Source organism: Grampus griseus, assembly GCF_964374135.1.
Source record: "Grampus griseus genome assembly, chromosome: 1".
Lineage (NCBI taxonomy): Eukaryota > Metazoa > Chordata > Mammalia > Artiodactyla > Delphinidae > Grampus > Grampus griseus.
The window spans coordinates 27,959,344-27,975,131 of record NC_139017.1 but is presented as its reverse complement, the minus strand read 5'-3'; the positions used below and the strand labels follow the sequence as shown (position 1 = coordinate 27,975,131).

At 37.1% G+C, this 15,788-nt stretch overlaps 1 protein-coding gene across 2 annotated transcripts in view; it reads left to right on the top strand.

Annotated features, from left to right (window-relative positions):
* Positions 1-15,788, top strand: part of SDCCAG8 (SHH signaling and ciliogenesis regulator SDCCAG8) — a gene marked incomplete at its 3' end in the record, with an annotated part of 252,067 nt that overhangs the window by 9,778 nt on the left and 226,501 nt on the right. For both annotated transcript variants that reach the window (XM_082663725.1, XM_082663724.1), the window contains exons 2-4: positions 3,958-4,110; positions 4,797-4,879; positions 13,706-13,819. In XM_082663725.1, coding sequence (XP_082519851.1) covers positions 3,958-4,110; positions 4,797-4,879; positions 13,706-13,819 — 350 coding nt within the window. The remainder of the gene's footprint in view (positions 1-3,957; positions 4,111-4,796; positions 4,880-13,705; positions 13,820-15,788) is intronic.

Sequence of the window (15,788 nt, the reverse complement as noted above, 5' to 3'; positions counted from 1 at the left end):
GAAATCAAAGAGGAAATCAAAAATACCTAGAAACAAATGACAATGAATACAAAACCCAAACCAACCCAAAACCTATGGGATGCAGCAAAAGCAGTTTTAAGAGGGAAGTTTATAGCAATACAATCCTACCTCAAGAAACAAGAAAAATCTCAAATAAACAGCCTAACCTTACACCTAAAGCCATTAGAGAAAGAAGAACAAAAACCCCCCAAAATTAGCAGAATGTAATTAAGTTTATATTCAGCCCATAGTTGGTGCTGGAGAGAAGAAACCAGGGTGTATTGTGAAATGTCTTACTGTCCTCTCAGGAGAGAAGAGGAAATGAGTATTCTTTCCATCTCTCATTTATAGACAGATAAAGCTGTGCCCATTAACAGTGGGATAGGAAACCATAACTGGAACCTCCTGTCTAATCTGGTTTCCTTATATGAAAGCAGCAGATAACTGCATCTGGGGAACAGTGTTCTTAATAAGGATTATGGGGCCTTCAGTTGCAGTGGCTCCAGTTGAAGAGAAGTGCGGTTTTGTCTGTCTTGAAAGATCTGAGTGTTGTTATTCCTCAGGATTAATTCTGTTTGTCTGTTGCAGTGTATAATTATGTTAGTATGTATATATTTGAAAAACATGTAGCATGTTTAGAAATGTAGTATTGAAATGACTTTAAAATATCACTTACCTCCTTAGTTTTAGTTTTAAGACACAGTTCTTAGAAATTCCTTGTCTTCATCTATGATACTAACAACTAAAGTCACTCGTTGCAAAAAACCCCTAACCTTGTGTAATCACTTTTCTTTGGGATGGTTGTTGAGTTCAATATATTACTATTTCACATAATACTATTTTCATAGTGCAATTTAACACATGGTCTTTGAATGTTAAAAATTCTAAAAGATTAAACAATATTAGGAAAGGGATTAAATGCGCTCATAAAGCTCTGCCATCATTGTAAGCTAATGAAAGAAGTCTACCTATAAGGATTTACAACTACACAATTTTTTTCAGATTTCCTTTCCTTTTCCTAATATCACTTATTAGCTTTTAGTCAGATTAGGTATAAATAAATAATTATCCTTTGTCTTATAGATGAAGTCATTTGATGGCTCCACAGAGCACACTTATAGTGTAATTCAAACCCTCTCTTTCCTTTTAATGGATGCAGTAAGGATAAGTGCTTTATTCATAGATTTCAGTGCATTAAGTCTAATGTTCTGTGAACTAAATTGCTTATCAAGTAACACTTTGATTTTCCTTTTTAACAAGTCTCTTTAGAAAATACTGAGTTATTGAAAAACTATTTTTGCTGCTTCTCATTTTACTAAAACCAGGAATGCATCTTATCTGGACTTTTTAAACTCATGAGGAGTAAAAGGAGACCAGGCTTGGTTAGTTATCAATTCCAAATTCCAGTCAGAGAAAGGTCTGCGTGGAAACAGGATTGACGTGGAGAAAATTGTAGTGGTAAATTCCCTGGGTCTCTTGTGTAGTTAGTAGTAGAATTTCACTGTTGAACCCTGACCTAAAAGACCTGCTTTCTTTAGTTTAATCAAGGTAGAAAATGAGTTGCTGTAAGCAGAGAACCTATATTAGAGATTTTGTAAGATAGAGAATATTTTTTTTCTATTAAGTTATGGTTATTTTTTTCTGGTTTCAAACTTAAATTAATGAGCTTGGAGGAAGTATAATCTATGTTTCAAGGTCCTGTAGAATATATGTTTATAAATATATTTCCATCCATGATTGGTAATGAAAAGATAGCTGTTTTATAGCTTTTTTAGGGTTCCCATGTAGGTAACAAGGAATAGGAGCTTTTTCTCCTGAGTACACAAGACGAAATAGATATAATTGTCAAGGAAGGGCCTTGGTCAGAAGAAAGAGAGAACTTCATTGGCATCATTGTTATGTGTTCACTTCATTGGCATCATTGTTATGTGTTGCTCTGAATTAGAGAAAGTTTTTACTTAGAAAAAGATCTCCTCTGGGCTTCCCTGGTGGCGCAGTGGTTGAGAGTCTGCCTGCCGATGCAGGGGTCACGGGTTCATGCCCTGGTCCGGGAAGATCCCATATGCCGCGGAGCAGCTGGGCCCGTGAGCCATGGCCGCTGAGCCTGCGCGTTCGGAGCTTGTGCACCGCAGCGGGAGAGGCCACAGCAGTGAGAGGCCCGCGTACCGCAAAAAAAAGATCTCCTCTGAAAATCTTAAGAATTATTTAGATAGAATCCATATGAAATAGATAATAGCTATACATGAACTTGCATAGGAATTCATCTTTTTCTAACATAAATTTCTATGTTAGATATATGTAAATATTTGGTAAATTTATGAATTAAAAATAACTTTCAAATACAGATGTCAAAATTTGAAAATGATGAGTGAAATCTGGGTTTCAGCTCTAATGTACAAGGAACATTTTTTTGTTATAGTTAATGTTTTCTAGATTGGAACTGGGGAATTTAATCATAAGAGATTAGCAGAAATAACAAGTTTAAACCTGAAGAAGTAACTGGACTTTAATTAATGAAATTACCAATTGATTGCCTGGTTCTCCAGTTGTCATACATGTAAAATATCCATAAAATGGGGTAGAATTATTAGTAATGTCATCACCAGTGTCATTAGTATATTATTATAGTATAGTATTAACATATAGTACAGTATAATATTACTATATTAGTATAGTTCTGTTATTAATGTAAGACTTCGATCCTTTGCTGAAGATGTTTTTGGGTAAATATTTCACAGAATTATTATTTCAGTTATCTATTGCTGCTTAACAAGACACTCTAAAGCTTGATGGCAGAAAGCAACAAAGAAAAGCATTTGTAGTATCTCTCACAGATCTGTGGGTTAATTGGACTCAAGCTGGGCAGTTTTCGGGTCTCTTTCATGCCATTGTAGGTGGATGGCCTCTGGCGCTGGAGTCATCAGGAGACCACCGGGCTGTTAGTGGGGCTGGGCTTCTCTCCTTCTCCCTGTGGTGGTCTCAGGGGCTTTCCTTTCCACATGGCCTCTTCACAATCTCTCCAGCAAGGTAGCCAGACTTCCTACTTTGTTTGGCTTGGGGTTTACAAAAACCAGAGTTCCGAGAAGGTAGAAGCAGAAGCTACCAGATGTTTTAAAGATGTGACTGGTCTGGCGTGGTGTGCCTTCCATTGCATTCTCTTGGTCAGTGCAGGTTACAGGCCCACTGAGTTTCAACCTGGGAGAGGGCAAAGATGTGAGGCTGGGTCCTTTGGGGGCTATTTTTAGAGATGAACTACTAGAATAATGTACCTTAAAATACTTCATTTTAGACTATTTATGTTAAGTATGTGCTAGTGAGTTTAAGCTTCAATTCTAGGGGTAGTCAGGTACACTAACCAAGAATTTCCATGTAAGATGTAGTCAGCCAGCAGTACGTAAGTACGACTATACTAGAGAGGCTGCCGCTATAAGCGCGTCAGCTGTTCAAATCTTGATCAAAACTAGGCCAGGTAGTCATATGTCTCTTGCTGCTAGAGGGACATCTGGCCTACAGGGACAAGGAGGCCTCCTTGGGCAGGAACTTGGTGTGGTGGTGTCCCTTTTGCCAGTTTTGCCCACCCACCCCTCTCCAGAAGGGGTAGGGGAGTCTTAGGCATTGAGGGGTTAGGATAGTGCTTTCCCTGTGAGGCTGTTGTTTGGAGGAGTGGAGGGGGGAGAAGCTCTCCCATTCAGTCCTCCTCAGCTATAGAGCTATATATAGTGAATATCAATCACTGAGGTGTCAGAGACCTTAAAGATCATCAAGTCTAACTTCTAACCCATGAACTTAATCTCGTACTTCCTCTGGCATGTTCCTCAGCAAGCTAGAAACAAAACTATGCTTTTTTCCCCATGAAATCAGAAATGATTGCTTTTCCTTTAGAAATTGTCTTCTTGAGTCAGTGTACCTTTGGTCGCCCAGATTTCACTGGCCCTGATTTTCATCATGTTGTTACAGAACGTGCCAGTAGAAGCATTCACCAATTGAAATGTGCCCTGAGAGAAGGTGATGTCACTATTGGAGAAGACGTAATGGATCCTTCTTTTAGTATCAGTGTAGGAAATGAGGATGCTGGGAATGCCTGGCATAAACTGCAACACAGCCATGCTGGTGAGTGTGAACATCAGTCCTGACCTGAATGACACACAGTGAATTCTTTAAACTCTGTACAATAATGACTCCAGTCTATCCTTTACTGCTAGGATTTTAGTCGAGAAACACAAATCAGCTAATCTAATTCCCTTGCTTATTTTTTTTTCTTTGACTTCGCAATGCCTATAGGATGTCGTAGCAGTATTTCCTTATGATGAATCCAAGCTGCCTCTTTAGCCTCATTTTTCTGTTTTCCTTTCAACTGTCCATCTTTCAAGCCATGGTCTAATCATACCAACCTATGGCCGTGCTTCTGTGCTTTGCATGAGCCACGCATTCTAACTGGATTTTTTCTCACCCTTTTCTGCTCAGTAATCTCCTGTTTATCCTTCACCGTATTGTCTTCTCTGTGAAAACAATTATGTGCTTCCTCTTCATAGCACTATGCATAGCTCTAGGTCTACCTAGAACTTATTATATAGTTTTATATCTGTTAGTTATATCCCTCTTGCTCACAAGCAAGATTCTTGCTCTTAAGTGGTAGAGGTTTTCTTGTTTGTCTTTGTGTCCCCAGTCAGTAGCACATTTTGTGGTGCATAATACATATTTAAACAATATTTGTTAGATTGATGGATGGATAGATGGGTGATAATAAACCATGGATCTAAAATAAGGTGAATAAACCCATCGCTTTTGCTCCATAGTTAATCAACTCAAAGCTTTGCTATGCCAACAAGCAACTAAGGAAAGTGAGGTATCTCCAAGAAGACGAAAATTGTCCCCTTTGGTAAGTATCAGCTTTTGCAACCTGACAAAAGCATTATTTTTCTAACTATGTTTTAATTTTACTGTGTCATTTTAGTAGTACATATTGTAAACAGATTCTGAGCAGGGCCTGCTAATAGTGTGAAACGTTAAAAGAAATTATTTTCCCTCTGATTATTTTGGCTGAAGAAGAGAGACTTCCATGGCAGAGAGAATTCTGATTTTTTAATTTATTTTTTACTTGAAAAATGTGAGTGAGGAAATAGTTTGGAGAATTTACTTTGCAACTGTTAGCAAATATAAAAAAGAAACAATATATGGAAAAGATTAACCATTGCTTTTTTAGAGGGGCATATCTATATTTTATTATTTTTAGAATTTACTGTTTAATTCTAGCAGTCCTTTGTTTTACTCTTTTATGTAATCTTATTCTAAATTTTAAAATATATGGTTATAAAATTGTGTGATACGAGAAGCTGTACTCTGCTTCTTCTGAAGCTGTTTTTTATTGCTGTTGCGTTGACGGAGTGTATTATTTCTGACTGAAGCAATGTGATATAAAGCCTGAGATAGGTGTGAGGGCAGGGTGGGTGTGAGGGAAGGGTACTGTGAGGGAGGGTGGGTGTGAGGGAAGGGTACTGTGAAGGAAGGGTACTGTGGGGGAAAGGGTATATGTGAGGGAAGGATTTGGCCAGGTTTAAATGGTCAAAATAATAATCTAGGCTTTAGGTCTATCTAGGGTCTATTATGTACTTTCTCACAGGGTTTTTGTAATAATAAGATAAGATCATATATTTAAAATTCTTTAGAAACCTATGAAGTATGACACAAATATAAAATGTCATAGCAACAATAACCACCTTGCATTTTCAATATCTGTGACAGTTGGATACCAAGGCTACATGCTGGAAACTTGGAGACACGTCAGTTTCCTTTACTCACAGCTGAAATGTCATAAAAGTACCCTTATATTAACACTTCATTCCAGCCTGACACATACTTTCATGTTTAATTCCCACTTTAGAGAAATGTACTACATACTCCTATTGAATATTTATAGGTATAAATTATAATTTTAAAAAAATACTTCATCATTCAGTGAATTTATTACTGTTGACACCTAGTTTCTAGAATGCTCTTAAGCACACATGGATGGAGTACTTTTAAGTCTAGTAGATTAAGTTGCTATATCTGTTGAATGCTTAGACATGCTTATTAGCATTTTAAAGGTAAAACTGAGCAGTGATATTACAAAACTTATTGACTTCAAATAGGCAAGAAGACTCTCATCAAAATCATCAGTTGTATATACCAATACGCAGGTCTATTTGTATTGGACCTATGTGAAAGAATGGAACTTAGACTCTAAATGTATATGACCTACATGTGATGATTATAAGCCATAACCATAATAAGTAGCTTTTGAAGACGTTACCCTTTAGAATGCAGTTTCATAGCCAATATGACATATGAAAAATATGTGGCTGTATTGATAGTGAAACTGAGGCAGTGTTGAGATAGAAAATGTCTAAACATTATTACTTGTTATTTTAAAATGTGGACATCCAGATTATAATAAACCCTTCAAAGTATATACAAGTTATTTCATATGGAGATTTTCCATATGACATAAGCTTGTTTTTAATTTTCACATTGACTATCCCCTATATACACATAATAATAATTCATATTTGCCTATGTACCGAACCCCTTTCTATTAATATTAATTATTATAATTAGTTCCTTTCTACTTAACACAGATAATTCATTTAATTAAAGTCTCTTTGGTTTTTAAATTTATTAAATATTCCCAGAAGCAAAGCTCTACTGAATTATTCTGCCATGGGAGCTGGTATTTCATCATTTATAGGAATTTCTGCTGGATTGAAAAACAAAATGATTGTGTGTCTCATCTCAAGCTTTCCTCTGGGTTCATCTAACTGGTTGAACCTCATTTTCCCTTTCCTCTCTTCCTCTTTTCTTTAAATAATATCATCGTATGATGTATGATTTATAAACCATTTTACAATCATTTTAGGGTAAGGTAAGATGTACATTAAAAAATCAATTCCAAGACTGCTGCAGAAGTAAAGAGTATTAACACTTTTTATGACGTCTCTTCATTGAGTCCTCAGTGCAGCGTATCTCAGTTTTTGTACGTATCTGCTTTGGCACTCTAGTCTTGGAGGCTCCAGAACAGCAGAGTCTCAAATTGCCTTGAGTACTAGGGTCAAAAATAAAAAATCAGGTTTTGCTAACGTACTCCTTAGTAGAGAGAATTTTACCTTACTGACACACATTTGGCACATTTGTCTAAAGAATCCCTCCTTCAGGCAGCTTGTTCTGCAATTTTAGCTAGCAGTCCTCTTCTATGGTGGTTTCTTGAAGAGCTGTCCCTTTATCTCAGAATTACTGAATAGGATATCACATTTTCAGATGGCTCAAATAGGCAGTTCATCCCAGCCAATTATACTACTCCAGCATTTTGCCATTTGCCATATGCTTTTTACAACCACTTTCACTGTCCATCTTTAAAAAATGATATTCATATCCCTCATTCTTATCTATTTGTGGAATTTATAGGTGAAGAAATAAATACTATTAGCCACATTGTGATCTAGTCTATGTTTTTGTAAATTATTTTTTATACAGCAGATTCTTACTAGTTATCTATTTTATACATATTAGTGTATATATGACTGTCTCAGTTTCCAAATTCATCACCCCCCTTTCCCCCCATTGGTGTCCATAAGTTTGTTCTCTACATCTGTGTCTCTATTTCTGCCTTGCAAACTGGTTCATCTGTACCATTTTTCTAGATTCCACATATATGTTTTAATATACGATATTTGTTTTTCTCTTTCTGACTTACTTCACTCTGTATGACAGTCTCTAGGTCCATCCACGTCTCTACAAATGACCCAATTTCATTCCATTATAAGGCTAATATTCCATTGTATATATGTACCACATCTTCTTTATCCATTCGTCTGTCGATGGGCATTTAGGTTGCTTCCATGACCTGGCTATTGTAAATAGTGCTACAATGAACGTTGGGGTGTGTGTGTCTTTTTGAATTATGGGTTTCTCTGGGTATACGCCCAGTAGTAGGATTGCTGGGCCATATGGTAATTCTATTTTTAGTTTTTTAAGGAACCTCCTTACTGTTCTCCATAGTGGCTGTATCAATTTACGTTCCCACCAACAGTGCAAGAGGGTTCCCTTTTCTCCACACCCTCTCCAGCATTTGTTGTTTGTAGATTTTATGATGATGCCCATTCTAACCGGTGTGACGTGATACCTCATTGCAGTTTTGATTTGCATTTCTCTAATAAGTAGTGATGTTGAGTAGCTTTTCATGTGCCTCTTGGCATGCTGTATATCTTCTTTGAAGGAATGTCTATTTAGGTCTTCTGACCATATTTTGATTGGGTTGTTTGTTTTTGTAATATTGAACTGCATGAGCTGTTTATATATTTTGGTGATTAATCCTTTGTCCGTTGATTTGTTTGCAAATATTTTCTCCCATTCTGAGGGTTGTCTATTCGTCTTGCTTATAGTTTCCTTTGCTGCGCAAAAGCTTTTAAGTTTCATTAGGTCCCATTTGTTTATTTTTGTTTTTATTTCCATTACTCTAGGAGGTGGGTCAAAAAAGATCTTGCTGTGATTTATGTCAAACAGTGTTCTTCCTATGTTTTCCTCTAAGAGTTTTATAGTGTCCAGTCTTACATTTAGGTCTTTAATCCATTTTGAGTTTATTTTTGTGTATCGTGTTAGGGAGTGTTCTAATTTCATTCTTTTACATGTAGCTGTCCAGTTTTCCCAGCACCACTTATTGAAGAGACTGTCTTTTCTCCATTGTATATCCTTGCTTCCTTTGCCAGAGATTAGGTGACCATAGGTGCATGGGTTTCTCTCTGGGCTTTCCATCCTGTTCCATTGATCTATATTTCTGTTTTTGTGCCAGTACCATATTGTCTTGATTACTGTAGCTTTGTAGTGTAGTCTGAAGTCAGGGAGTCTGATTCCTCCAGCTACGTTTTTTTCCCCTCAAGATTGCTTTGGCTATTTGGGGTCTTCTGTGTCTCCATACAAATTTTAAGATTTTTTGTTCTAGTTCTGTAAAAAATTGCCATTGCTAATTTGATAAGGATTGCATTGACTCTGTAGACTGCTTTGGGTAGTACAGTCATTGTCACAATGTTGATTCTTCCAATCCAAGAACATGGTATATCTCTCCATCTGTTTGTATCATCTTTAATTTCTTTCATCAGTGTCTTATAGTTTGCTGCATACAGGTCTTTTGTCTCCTTAGGTAGGTTTATTCCTAGGTATTTTCCTTTTGTTGCAATGGTGAATGTGATTGTTTCCTTAATTTCTCTTCTGATCTTTCATTGTTAGTGTGTAGAAATGCAAGAGATCTGTGCATTAATTTTGTACCCTGCAACTTTACCAAATTCACTGATTAGCTCTAGTAGTTTTCTGGTGGTATTTTTAGGATTATCTATGTACAGTATCATGTCCTCTGCAAACACTGACAGTTTTACTTCTTCTTTTCCAATTTGTATTCCTTTTATTTCTTTTTTTCCCTCTGATTGCCATGGCTAGGAGTTCCAAAACTATCTTGAATAATAGTGGCAAGAGTGGACATCCTTGTCTTGTTCCTGATCTTAGAGGACATGCTTTCAGTGTTTCACCATCAAGAATGATGTTTGCTGTGGGTTTGTCATATATGGCCTTTATTATGTTGAGGTAGTTTCCCTCTATGCCCATTTTCTGGAGAGTTTTTATCATAATGGGTGTTGAATTTTGTCTTAAGCTTTTTCTGCATCTATTGAGATGATCATATGGTTTTTATTCTTCAGTTTGTTAATATGGTATATCACATTGATTTGAGTATATTGAAGAATCCTTGCATCCATGGATAAATCCCACTTGATCACCGTGTATGTTCCTTTTAATGTGTTGTTGGATTCTGTTTGCTAGTATTTTGTTGAGGATATTTGCATCTATGTTCATCAGTGATATTGGTCTGTAATTTTCTTTTTTTGTAGTATCTTTGTCTGGTTTTGGTATCAGAGTGATGGTGGCCTTGTAGAATGAGTTTGGGAGTGTTCCTTCCTCTGCAGTTTTCTGGAGGAGTTTGAGAAGGACAGGTGTTAGCTCTTCTCTAAATGTATGATAGTATTTACCTGTGAAGCCATCTGGTCCTGGGCTTTTGTTTGTTGGAAGATTTTAAATCACAGTTTCAATTTCATTACTTGTGATTGGTCTGTTCATATTTTCTGTTTCTTCTGGTTCAGTCTCAGAAGTTTGTGCTTTTCTAAGAATTTGTCCATTTCTTCCAGGTTGTCCATTTTATTAGCATACTTTTGCTTGTACTAGTCTTTGATGATGCTTTGTATTTCTTCAGTGTCTGTTGTAAGTTCTCCTTTTTTGTTTCTAATTTTATTAATTTGAGTCTTCTCCCTCTTTTTCTTGATGAGTCTGGCTAAAGGGTTATCAATTTTGTTCATCTTCTCAAAGAACCAGCTATTAGTTTTATTGATCTTTGCTATTGTTTTCTTTGTTTCTATTTCTGCTCTGATCTTTATGATTTCTTTCCTTCTACTAACTTTGGGTTTTGTTTGTTCTTCTTTCTCTAGTTCCTTTAGGTGTAAGGTTAGATTGTTTATTTGAGATTTTTCTTGTTTCTTGAGGTAGGATTGTATTGCTATAAACTTCCCTCTTAGAACTGCTTCTGCTGCATCCCATCTGTTTTGGATCGTCGTGTTTTCATTGTCATGTATCTGTAGGTGTTTTTTAACTTCCTTTTTGATTTCTTCAGTGATCTCTTGGTTATTTAGTAACATATGGTTTAGCCTCCATATGTTTGTGTTTTTTATGTTTTTTCCCTGTAATTTATTTCCAATCTCATAGTGTTGTGGTAGGAAAAGATGCTTGATATGATTTCAATTTTCTTAAATTTACCAAGGCTTGATTTGTGACCCAAGATGTGATCTATCCTGGACAATATTCCATATGCACTTGAGAAGAAAGTGTATACTGTTGTTTTTGGATGGAATGTCCTATAAATATCAATTAAATCTAACTGGTCTATTGTGTCATTTAAAGCTTGTGTTTCCTTATTAATTTTTTGTCTGGATTATTTGTCCATTGGTGTATGTGTGATGTTAAAGTCCCTCAATATTAGTGTGTTACTGTCAATTACCTCTTTTATAGCCATTAGCACTTGCTTATGTATTGAGGTGCTTCTATGTTGGGTGCATATATATTTATAATTGCTATATCTTCTTCTTGGATTGATCCCTTGATCATTATGTAGTGTCCTTTCTTGTCTCTTGTAACATTCTTCATTTTAAAGTCTTTTGATCTGATACAAGTGTTGCTACTCCAGCTTTCTTTTGATTTCCATTTTCATGGAATATCTTTTTCCATCCCCTCACTTTCAGTCTCTATGTGTCCCTAGGTCTGAAGTGCGTCTCTTGTATACAGCATATATACTAGTCTTGTTTTTGTATCCATTCAATCAATCTGTGTGTTTTGGTTGGAGCATTTAATCCATTCACATTTAAGGTAATTATTGATATGTATGTTCCTATTACCATTTTCTTAATAGGTCCTTTTCTTCTCCTGAGTGAGATCCTTGCTAGGTAGAGTATCTGAGTGAGATCCTTGCTAGGTAGAGTAATCTTGGTTGTAGTTTCTTCCCTTTAATCACTTTAAGTATATCTTGCCACTCCTTTCTGGCTTGTAGAGTTTCTGTTGAGAAATCAGCTGTTAACCTTATGGGAGTTCCCTTGTGTGGTTTTTTTTTCTTTTTTTTTTTGGTTTTTTTGGCTGCATTGGGTCTTCATTGCTGCATGCGGGCTTTCTCTAGTTGCAGTCTGCGGGGACTACTCTTCACTGTGTGCGGGCTTCTCCTTGTGGTGGCTTCTCTTCTTGCAGAGCACAGGCTCTAGGCATGTGGGCTTCAGTATTTGTAGCATGAGGGCTCAGTAGTTGTGGCTTGAGGGCTCTAGAGTGCCAGCTCAGTAGTTGTGGCGCATGGGCTTAGCTGCTCCACAGCATGTTGGATCTGCCTAGACCAGGGCTTGAACCCATGTCCCCTGAATTGGCAGGCAGATTCTTAACCACTGTGCCACCAGGGAAGCTCCCCTTGTATGTTATTTGTTGTTTTTCCCTTTTTGCTTTTAATAATTTTTCTTTGTCTTTAATTTTTGTCAATTTGATTACTGTGTGTCTCAGTGTGTTTCTCCTTTGGTTTATCCTGCCTGGGACTCTGCGCTTGCAGGACCTGGGTGTTTCCTTTTCCATGTTAGGGAAGTTTTCCACTATAATCTCTTCATATATTTTCTCGGGTCCTTTCTCTCTCTCTTCTCCTCTGGAACCCCTATAATGCAAATGTTGGTGCATTTAATGTTGTCCCAGGGGTCTCTTAGGCTGTCTTCATTTCTTTTTATTCTTTTTTCTTTATTCTGTTCAATGGCAGTGAATTCCATCATTGTCTTCCAGGTCACTTATCTGTTCTTCTGTCTCAGTTTTCCTTCAATTGATTCCTTCTAGTGTGTTTTTCATTTCAGTTATTATATTATTCATCTCTGTTTTTTGTTGTTTAATTCTTCTAGATGATTGTCCTTTAATTCTTATAGGTCTTTGTTAAACATTTCTTGCATCTTCTTGATCTTTGCCTCCATTCTTTTTCTGATGTCCTGGATCACCTTCACTATGATTATTCTGAATTCTTTTTCTGGAAGGTTGCCTATTTCCACTTTGTTTAGTTGTTTTTCTGGGGTTTTATCTTGTTCCTTCATCTGGTACATAGTCCTCTGCCTTTTCATTTTGTCTATCTGTGAATGTGGTTTTCATTCCACAGGCTGCAGGATTGTAGTTCTTCTTGCTTCTGCTGTCTGCCCTCTGGTGGATGAGTCTATCTAAGAGTCTTGTGCAGGCTTCCTGATGGGAGGGACTGGTGGTGGGTGGAACTGGGTGTTGCTCTGGTGGGCAGAACTCAGTAAAACTTTAATCCGCTTGTCTGCTCATGGGTGGGTCTGAGTTCCCTCCCTGTTGGTTGTTTGGCCTGAGGCGACCCAGCAGTGGGGGCTACAGGCTCTTTGGTGGGGCTAATGGCAGACTCCGGGAGGGCTCATGCCAAGGAGTACTTCCCAGAACTTCTGCTGCCAGTGTCCTTGTCCCTTCAGTGAGCCACAGCCACCCCCTGCCTCTGCAGGAGACCCTCAAACACTAGCAGGTAGGTCTGGTTCAGTCTCCTGTGGGGTCACTGCTCCTACCCCTGGGTCCTGATGCACACTACTTTGTGTGTGCCTTCCAAGAGTGTATTCTCTGTTTCCCTCAGTCCTGTCGAAGTCCTGCAGTCAAATCCTGCTAGCCTTGAAAGTCTGGATCTCTGGGAATTCCTCCTCCCATTGCTGGAACCCCAGGTTGGGAAGCCTGAGGTGGGGCTCAGAACCTTCACTCCAGTGGATGGACTTCTGTGGTATAAGTGTTCTCCCGTTTGTGAGTCCCCCACCCCACGGTTATGGGATTTGGTATTATTGTGATTGCGTCCCTCCTACTGTCTCATTGCAGCTTGTTCTTTGTCTTTGGATGTGGAGTATCTTTTTTGGTGAGTTCCAGTGTCTTCCTGTGGATGATTTTTCAGCAGTTAGTTGTGATTCCGGTGCTCTTGCAAGAGGGAGTGAGTGCACGTCCTTCTACTCTGCCATCTTGAAGCAATCTCCCTAGTCTATGTTTATATGACATCAGTGCTAAATTGAGTATGGAGATGGTATTAAATGATTCTTTGCTAAATCCAAACATTCTTCATTTGTTTTTATTTTTGCCTTAGAAATCATCAGAATATGAGGAAACTGATATGCCTGCCCTACACAATTTTGTTCCCATCATCAGTGACCAGTCTCAATACATTCATCATTTAGAGGCAGAAGTCAAGTTCTGTAAGGTAAGTTTCTCATTAAAAATTTAAGCCAACCTAAATTAAAGTTGATATTAATAATGCCTTGTGTGAAAATTTGCTATTATTAGTCATGTTTATAGCAATACATTGACATTTGCCATCTTTATATGATTGAAAAGACTGATGTGTAATAGGAGCTTCTCGGGCTTGGGAATGATACTCCTGACTATGCCATTTCTGAATACTTAATTTCCCAGTAGTCTATAACTATGTCTAATATTTTGATAATATTCTCTCATGTTTCAGAATTTTTCCTTTCCACCCTGTTTACTTTAGCCCAGTTTATGGCAAATGCTGTGGAATAGTAATACCAATCATTCTCCCACACTTATCAACCTATTGAAATTGTTGTGCAGCAAGTAGGGATTCTAAGCAGTAGATTAAATCTACCCCATGTCAGTGTAAAGGTTCTTACCTTGACTTTGAATACAGATAGCTCATGGGGGTACTGATACTTATGATCAAGAAACCAGATGTGTCACCTATGGCATGTAACACTAGATGTTACATATTGCATGACTGTATGAACTTTAGTAATGTCTTTAATGCCATTGGAGCCTTTCTGCCTTCCCAAAGTATGTTAGTGTTTTAGTTTTTTGGTTTTTTTTTTTAATATCAATGCATCAGATCATGTGATATTTTTATAGAAGTTACTGATATCTTTTTTATCAGTATTATATGTATTATATTTTCAATGTTTGGCTACTCTTGCAAGGTATAAGTCTGATAGGTAACTTAAGAAACCTTTAAACATTTAATGTCTTGAGTTTTCAAGGGAGTTTCCTGATCTTAGCATGTCATTTTCTCTTTGTTCTTGAGGATACAATCATTATTATACAAGTATTCTTGGATTACCAGAAAAGCTGAAATAATATCCTAGGACTCAGTCCATTAATAAGCTTCTGTTAATTCCTAAAATGCTGTGGGTAAAACTTAAGAATATTGTAGGGGAAATAAAAGTTTAGCTCTGCCCTCGTAGTGTCTTTGGTTGGGCCTTAAAATTAAATTGACATAAGGCAGATTAACAGGATGAAAGGATACCCATTTATTTAATGCAGGATTTATGTGACATGGGAGCTTTCATAAGGAAGTGAAGACCCAAAGAAGTGGTGAAACCTAAATGTTTTTATACTTGGTTGAACAAAGAGAGGCAGCTGTGGAAGTGTAACTAAAATATGTGGGGAGGTAAAGAAGATGAGTTCTTTTAACAAGGTCTGTTTGTACAGATTTCTCTCAGCCTCTACTTCTTGTCTCTGGTGATAAGAATGTTTTTTTCTTCCTGGTGTAGGGAGAGCATCTTTCACATGAGAGTTTTATTCCTGCTTTCAGGAGGAAAAGGGGAAGTCAGAGCACTCTTCTTGTACCTGCTGTTTTTCACGTGCCCTTAGCTCAAGATAATTCTTCCAAAGTGACATATTAGGGGATGGCAGATTCTGCCACTCTGCAATATACATCATAATAAACTTACCATCTAGTTGAGAGCACTGTTACCTATGAGGACCATAGCAGCCTGTAGAAGATATAGTGTAGCCATTTATTTTGTGGTATAAACTGTAATTATAATGAGAGAAGAAGGTTACTAAAAGCTAGGGTCTTTGGGGATGTTTTTATGGGAGAGAATAATCTTAAGGTGTAGGATCATTAGATCAGCAGAAGGGAGATGAACGAATTTCAAAGAAAAAACAGCAACAATGAAAGAATATATTCAGGATGAATATGATTTATTTATGGGGGACATGAGGCATATATTCTAAATTCTTACAATGGAGGATATCTCTTAGAAATAATTAAAATAATGCTGAACTGATAAAATGGAAGATTACAAAATCCTTGAAAGTCAGACGGAGTATAAATATGATACATTTTAACAAGTGAGTAAGATAATGAAAGTACTGTTTAAGGGCCTATTAGTTTGATTAATTAACAGACTTTATTTTTTAGATCAGTTTTAGGT